The following is a 7418-nucleotide window of genomic DNA, read 5'->3' as shown; positions in this document are numbered from 1 at the left end:
AAAAAAAAAAAAAAAAAAAAAGAGTGGTGACCTCTGAGGGAATATGATTTGAAGTTACGGGGAGGGCTTTCACTTCTACTAACTTTACCACTTCAAGATTATTTCAATCTTTCACAGCAAGCATGTTTCACTTTGTTATAATTATTAATAAAAGAGAAAACTCAGTAAGACACACAAGTTTTAAGAAAATGTTACCTTGGCGCGGGCCTCACGGGATGCTTCTGCTTCTGCAGCCATGGCTCTCTGGAGCTGCACAGGTAGTTTCACATCCTTGATTTCCACACGCTCCACCTTTATTCCCCAGGCATCAGTGGCATCATCCAGAGTAGACTGTCAGGAAGAGAGAAGACAAGCTAAATCTGCTCAGCCCAGATGCCGACAGAGGCTGTATTCACTGGGATTCGGAAGAGATAAGGTGCTGGGGAGAGTAGTGGAGAGACAGTTACTCCACGGTGGAAAGAATGGTGATGTAGGGGCTAGCTCACTGATCCTGATTGTGTTGCTTGCAAGCTAATGCAGGGGTTAGCAAGCTTCTTCTAAAAGGGCCATATAGTGATTGTTTATTTGTAGTCTCTGTCTCAACTATTTAACCCAGCTGTTGTAGTCAAAAGCAGCCATGGATAATATATAAATAAATGGCTGTGGCTATACGCCAGTCAAACTTTACTTACAAAAACTACAGCCTGTAGGCTACAGTTTGCCAGCTCCTGAGCTAATGTGACTCTGTGTAAGCCATATTACTCCTTTGTGCTTCAACTTCCTTCCTTTAGAATGTCACGCGAATGAAACCACACATCTATTTCATAGGTTGTTGTGGATATCAAATACGATCACAGATTTTACCCACAACGAAGTATATACAAATAACAAGAATCCAGACTTACAGCACTCTATCTTTTCTGAACAAGCTATGCTTAACTGAATATCTGTAACTCAAGAAAGACTGGAAAGCACAACGGTTATCATTCATGGGACTCACACACAGAATAAAGCTTTAGGAATACCTACACTATCTTGTAGAATAGCTTCTGTTCTAAACAAAAAGGTTATTATTGATTCTGGAAAAAAATACACACTGAAGAAAATTTTTTTTAAATGTACACATGAGTGTTATTAACTCAGGAACCGCTAATGTGAAAAATCTCCCCTCCCACCAAATTTAAAAAATTTTACGATGAAGGAAAATAAAAGGCCACAGACCCCCCACAACTTGAATTAATAAAAGGTTCTCAAACAACCATTGACCCTTTGCTTCATTTTTCAACTTTTGGGAGGTAACAGCATCGACGCACTCCCCACCTGCATGTTGTGTGCGATTTCTTCTCTGTCAGAGAGGATCTGAGAAAGGTTCTTGGTGCCCAGAACATTCCTCAGAGTAGTTTGTGCCAAAAGACGGGTGGCTGAGTCAGCATTGGTGATATTTGCCACAGCCAGGGTTGCATTCTGAACACGGTAATAGACCACACCATCCACGCTAATTGTCACTGAATCCTTAGTGAGGATCTACAAGATGAAGGAAGCAATTTTATATCTGTCAATGGTTTGTTGTTTTTTTTTTTAACATAACTGTAAGGAATGTTATTCTACAGAATATCTTATAATACTAGCCGATTTCTTTAATAAGACATCACAAAGTTAATTATATCTTTTAAAATTTAATAAAATAAATGTATTTATTCAAGTCCATTAATTCATTCAATCTTACAAATAATATTGAGATATCACTCAACAGCAGGCACTGTACTAGGTACCAGGGATTAAGGTAGGAAAAAACTTGGTTCCTACTTTAAAGGAGGTTAGGGAATCAAAGGAAGCTTTTAGGGGCAGCTGTGCGTGGCAGGGGTGATACTGAATTGAATCTTGAAGAAAGGAATACAATTTTTCTCAGGGTGTTGGGTGGAGTGGAAGAACATTCAAGAGAGAGGCACTAGAGAGTCAAGGTTTGATAAACTACAAGTTGCAAAATATTACTGGAACAAAAAGTGCAAGAGGAATGTTTTTAAAGGGCAAGGTCGCACAAAACATATTTTACAGCATGCTACATAAAAATGCTAAACACGACATAATTTTGTTTTAAGCTAAAAAGTTATCTGAGTGAGAGGCTCCAGGAAAACAGTTACATCAATCACTTAAACTTACTGGGACTCAGTTATCTTATTTGTAAAGTAGAGATTAATTATAGTACCTACTTTGCATTGTTGCTAGAATTAGTGCGCTAAATACATTCAAGTGCTCAGAAAAGTTCCTGGCACGTAAAAGCTGTCATATTATTTCATCTTGGATAATGGTGGTAACTTTACCGAATAAAACCTTGACTTGATTAACTATAATAAGTTAATTTAGACAATAAATAAGCCAGCTGGGCATGATGGCATACACCTGTAGCTCCAGCTACTCAGGAGGCTGAGGCAGGAAGAGTGCTCCAGCCTGGGAATTCCAGCCTCTCTCACTGACAACATCAGGCTGGCACCTTTCTACTGATCATTTAAATGTCCTTCTCTCTGTGAAACTTTCTTGACTTACTTGGCAGAGTTAAGCACTCTTCCCTTGCACTTCCACTGCACCTTATTGTAGTGACATTATTTATTCACATTTCTACTTCTCTCTTTGGGTATGAATTTCTTAAGGGCAATTCTTGGAAACTCTAGCACTGACGGAGTGCTTGAAACATAGCGGGTAGTCAATAAATGAGAGATGAACTGAACTGAAATGTGGTCCTGAGAACAGTGACTGATGAGGAGCAAAGGAGTGAGAGTTAGGAGACCTGAACTGTAGTCCCAGCTCTGCCTTCAGGTCCCTGGATGGCCTCTAGCAAGGCTTTTAACCCATTTGACCTACAGATTCCTCATTTGTGAGATGGCACTAATAATCGCGCCTAATTCTACTCAAATTTCTGTGAAGATCAAATAAGAACATACTTGTGAATGAAGCCCTTTTGAAAGAGTAAACAGCTATGTAAATGGAAGGTAATAACAACAATGTTGTTACATGGCTGTTTAGCCCTGCCAGACATCAAAGCAGTGATCCTTTTTTAGTAATCTCAAAATACTTCTAACATGGAAGAGAAGTGGAGGATTTATAAATAAATGTACAGTGTATTACCATCTTGTATGAAAACTAATTATTTCCCATGACATGATGGGAAAATGTCATTCCCAAATTCTTGCCACTTTGACTTTGCCACAGCTTCTTTCTAAAGCTACAGCTTCTCTGCCTACTGTTTATCATCGGCAAGGGTTTATCTCCCTTCACAGAAACTTCACAGGGGATCAGAAAAAGGATTGCTTGCCAAGTTCTAATCTGCTTTGCATTCAGCAGCTTGCAGAAGAGGAAAGAGCCACTGGAAAGCAGAAACTTAAACAACAACTCTGCCAGATGTCTGTAACGTTTATAGTGGAAAACGCCAGAATGCCCAGCTACCCTGAAAGAGGCTCCTTCTGAGACTCAATCTTCCCTAGACGATGGGAAAACATACAGGGAATACGGTGATACTCTAAGTCTTGTTCTTATGAGTAAAATGTGGGCAAAATCACTTCTGGCATCACTAACTTCGGGTGGATTATAAAGTCTGACCTCACCCACTTCATGGATCAGTACCAACAAGGAAGTTCCTAAGCTGGTTTCTGGTATTTGTGACATGAGAAGGCAACATGGCCAGACTCCATCACCATGCTGAGTATCTGGCCTTTGGCCAGGAAACACTGACAGCATTCTTCTGTCCTTCCCACTTCATGATGTTTTTAGGTTTTCTGTATGCAACGGTTATTATGCCTCCTAAGGACATGGTTCCCAGGATGGCCATCACTTTTTCAGGGGCTATAAGGGAGCTCATGTACAATGCATTTAGCACAGAGCTGTGGAAAAAGCAGCACTATACAGGGAATCCGAAGAGCTCAATGTTAGTCTTGGCTCTGCCACTGTAATTTAGAGGAATTCCTTTGTTTCACTGCAACTATATACTTTCTAGGGATTCTGCCGTGAGTTTCATCTATGATAATATTTGTGAAGTAGTTTGAAAAGGCACAAAATAATCACTAGTATAAAATATTATGTTTTATCTAAAATGCCCAACAAGCAGTTTCTAATTCTTTGGTTTCTAACCAATTTATCTAGAATAAAACCTTAAGAAGAAAAAAATATTGTACTAAATAGGGTTTTCTATCAGAAACCCATAGAAGAGAAACGTGGTAATAAAAATGGTGATAGTAATAACAATGATGATATTATTATACTTTCATTAGCATTACACTATATTTTCTAATAATCATCCCTCGGTAGCTGTGGGAGATTGATTCTAGGACTCCCAGAGGATACCAAAATCCCAGATGTTCAAGTCCCTTATATACAGTGAGTGGCACAATATTCGCATACAATTTATGCACATCCTCCTTTATATATTAAATCCTTTCTAGAGTACTTATAATACTTAACACAATATAAATACTATGTAAATAGTTGCTATACTATACTGTTTTTTAAAATTTGTATTATTGTATCATTGTCTATTGCTTTTTTCCCCAAATATTTTTGATCCATGGAGCCAACCATATAATCTATGTACATTTTCCTGTATACTTTAAATCATCTGTAGATTACTTATATTATCTAACACAATACCTACACATTACTTCATTCATGTGGATTCAGTGCCATACTTGTTGTATGATAAATTCAAATTTTGCTTTTGGGATCTTTGTGGAGTTTTTTTCCTAATCTTTTCAGTCTGTGGTTGGCTGAATCCCTGTATGCAAAACCTATGCACGCAAAGAGTCAACTGTAATACTAACAGTAAGAACTTATACAGTACTTACTATTTATCAGTCATTGCTCTAAGCACTTCTCAGAACCACCCTATACAGTAGTTCTTACTATTACAATCTCTATTTTCTGGATGAGGAAACTGAAGCACAGAAAAGTTAAAGGACTTGCTTAAGGTCACTGAGCTAGACATGCTGAAGGCAGTCAAGATCTAAAGCCTATTCTCTAGCCAGGCACGGTGGCTCACGCCTGTAATCCCAGCACTTTAGGAAGCCAGGGCAGATTACCTGAGGTCAGGAGTTTGAGACCAGCCTGGCCAACATGGCAAAACCCCGTCTCTACTAAAAATAGAAAAAAAGTAGCTGGGCGTGGTGGTGCATGTCTGTAGTCTGTTACTTGGGAGGCTGAGGCATGAGAATCACTTGAACCCAGGCGGCAGAGGTTGCAGTGAGCCAAGATCACACTACTGCACTCCAGCCTGGGCAACAGAGCAAGACTCTATCTCAATTTAAAAAAAAAAATTTAAAATGAATAAAGCCTATGTTCTAACTATGCTGTCCCTCATTATAAAGCACTTTCACATATGATATCTCAGTTATTCAAAGAAAACCTTACCTCCTGAGGAGGAATATCAAATGAAATAGTTCTCATGTCCACTTTGATGAAGCTGTCAGTGCATGGCAGAATAAAAAACAAACCTGCAACAAAGATACACACATTATACAGACACAGCAACCTAATCAGTTCACTTCTCCATTCAGTTTTAAGAAGATCAACCTAATGAACAGAAAAGTCATCAGTTCATCTTCGTGAATGAGCCAGAAGCCAGGTACGATAACGTTGATTCCTCTTGCTTACTTCCCACATTTGACTGTCCCCACTAAAGTCTGTGGAGTTAATTTCCTTAATCCACTGTTGCTATCACTCTTCCCCCCACCGCCCCACCGGGACCAATGCAATCACTTCCCAGGCCATCCTTCTATTTTTTGTAGTTTCTCTCCTATAATATATTTCCTAAGCTGCAAGCAGAGCAATCCCCTCTAAAATACAAACCCTGCCCCACGCATGGTCCTGCATAACTCGCCTTTGTTCCCCTCTTCAGCCACTTCCCCTCTCTTCACACCCTGCCCTCTTGCTGGATGATCTACTTGCAGTTTCTTGAATCTGCAATACTCTCCTCTTTGTTGCTTTGTGTATGTTGCTATTTCCATTGCAAACACCTCCTGTTGGTTAACACCTTTCAGACCTCAAGACTCAGTCAAGATGTAACTTCCAGAAAGACTTGCCTCAGCCTACTACTAGTTTGGATCAGTAACACTTCTTGGGTTTTCTCTTTTCTCACAGCTCTCTGTGAGTACCTGATCATAATACTTATCACATAGGATTGTAGCTATCTGTTTCCTTGTTGGTCCCTACCACTAAATAGGGAGATCCTTGAGGGTAGGGACTGTGTTTTAGTCTCCCTTGAATTCCCAGAGCCTGGAACACAGTAGGGGCTTAATTGAAGTTTGCCAAATAAATGACTGAAAGTCTTTCTTTGGTAGAGATTCTCATGCTCAAATTTGTATAGCTGTACTATGCTTGGCCTAAGTGGCAATCTTACCAGCTCAAATGGGAAGGGGAGGGGAAGGGTAGGAAGGAAAGGGTAACAAAAGACTGGCTAGAGCCACTGCTATTGTTACACAACTTCTGCTACGTGAACTATTTTCTAAGACAGAGTAGAAGAGGCCCTCATAAGGGAAATCACATCAATAAAAAAATTTTAGGCTGGGCACGGTGGCTCACGTCTGTAATCCTAGAGATTTGGGAGGCTGGGGTGGGAAGATTGCTTGAGGTCAGGAGTTCAAGGCTGCAGTGAGACATAAGCATGCCACTGCACTCCAGCCTGGGTGACAGAATGATACCCTGTCTTTAAAAAAACAACTAAATAAAATAAAATAAAATAAAAAAAAAGAACCTCAGGTTTCAGATCAACAATCTAGAATCCCAGTACTGACCAGGTCCTTTGGCTCCTCCTTGTAAAATGCGACCCAGTCTAAAGATGATGGCTCTTTCATATTCTTTTATAATCTAGAATAAAAACATGAATGATAATTTAACATGAAGAGTACAAATATTTACATGCATGTCTTCTTAAATATATATTTCTCCTCTAAACAGATCAGATGCCTCATCTTTTTTCTTTAGATCCAGATCATATCTATAAATCATATGTTCAATGTTTACCTTCTCAAAGCATATTTATTATATTCTTACTGATTACAAAAGCAATAGATACTCACTGTATAAATTTAGGAAGGACAGAATAGTATACAGAAACAAATCCATAACCTCACTCCTCAGCTGTTAACATTGTTATTCAGTCACTCATGCAGGCCAGGCACGGTGGCTCACGCCTGTAATCTCAGCATTCTGGGAAACCCAGATGGGCAGATCACAGAGGTTAGGAGTTCAAGACCAGCCTGGCCAACATGGTGAAACCCCGTTTCTACTAAAAATACAAAAATTATCCGGGTATGGTGGCAGGCACCTGCAATCCCAGCTACTCGGGAGGCTGAGGCAGGAGAATCACTTGAACCTGGAAGCTGGTGGTTGCAGTGAGCTGAGATTGCACCACTGCACTCCAGCCTGGGCAACAGGGTGACTCTGTCTCAAAAAAA

At 39.7% G+C, this 7418-nt stretch overlaps 1 protein-coding gene across 2 annotated transcripts in view; it reads right to left on the bottom strand.

Annotated features, from left to right (window-relative positions):
- The window catches only part of STOM (stomatin), a 39017-nt gene that overhangs the window by 9901 nt on the left and 21698 nt on the right, over window positions 1-7418 (bottom strand). For both annotated transcript variants that reach the window (XM_017884208.1, XM_017884207.1), the window contains exons 3-6: window positions 6756-6828; window positions 5374-5456; window positions 1300-1503; window positions 196-330 (exon numbers count right to left, since the gene is read on the bottom strand). In XM_017884208.1, the coding sequence (XP_017739697.1) occupies window positions 196-330; window positions 1300-1503; window positions 5374-5456; window positions 6756-6828 (495 nt within the window). The remainder of the gene's footprint in view (window positions 1-195; window positions 331-1299; window positions 1504-5373; window positions 5457-6755; window positions 6829-7418) is intronic.

The sequence above is a fragment of the Rhinopithecus bieti genome, unplaced genomic scaffold (genome assembly GCF_001698545.2).
Source record: "Rhinopithecus bieti isolate Rb0 unplaced genomic scaffold, ASM169854v2 scaffold_13710, whole genome shotgun sequence".
NCBI lineage: Eukaryota > Metazoa > Chordata > Mammalia > Primates > Cercopithecidae > Rhinopithecus > Rhinopithecus bieti.
This window is presented reverse-complemented; position numbering and strand designations above follow the sequence as displayed.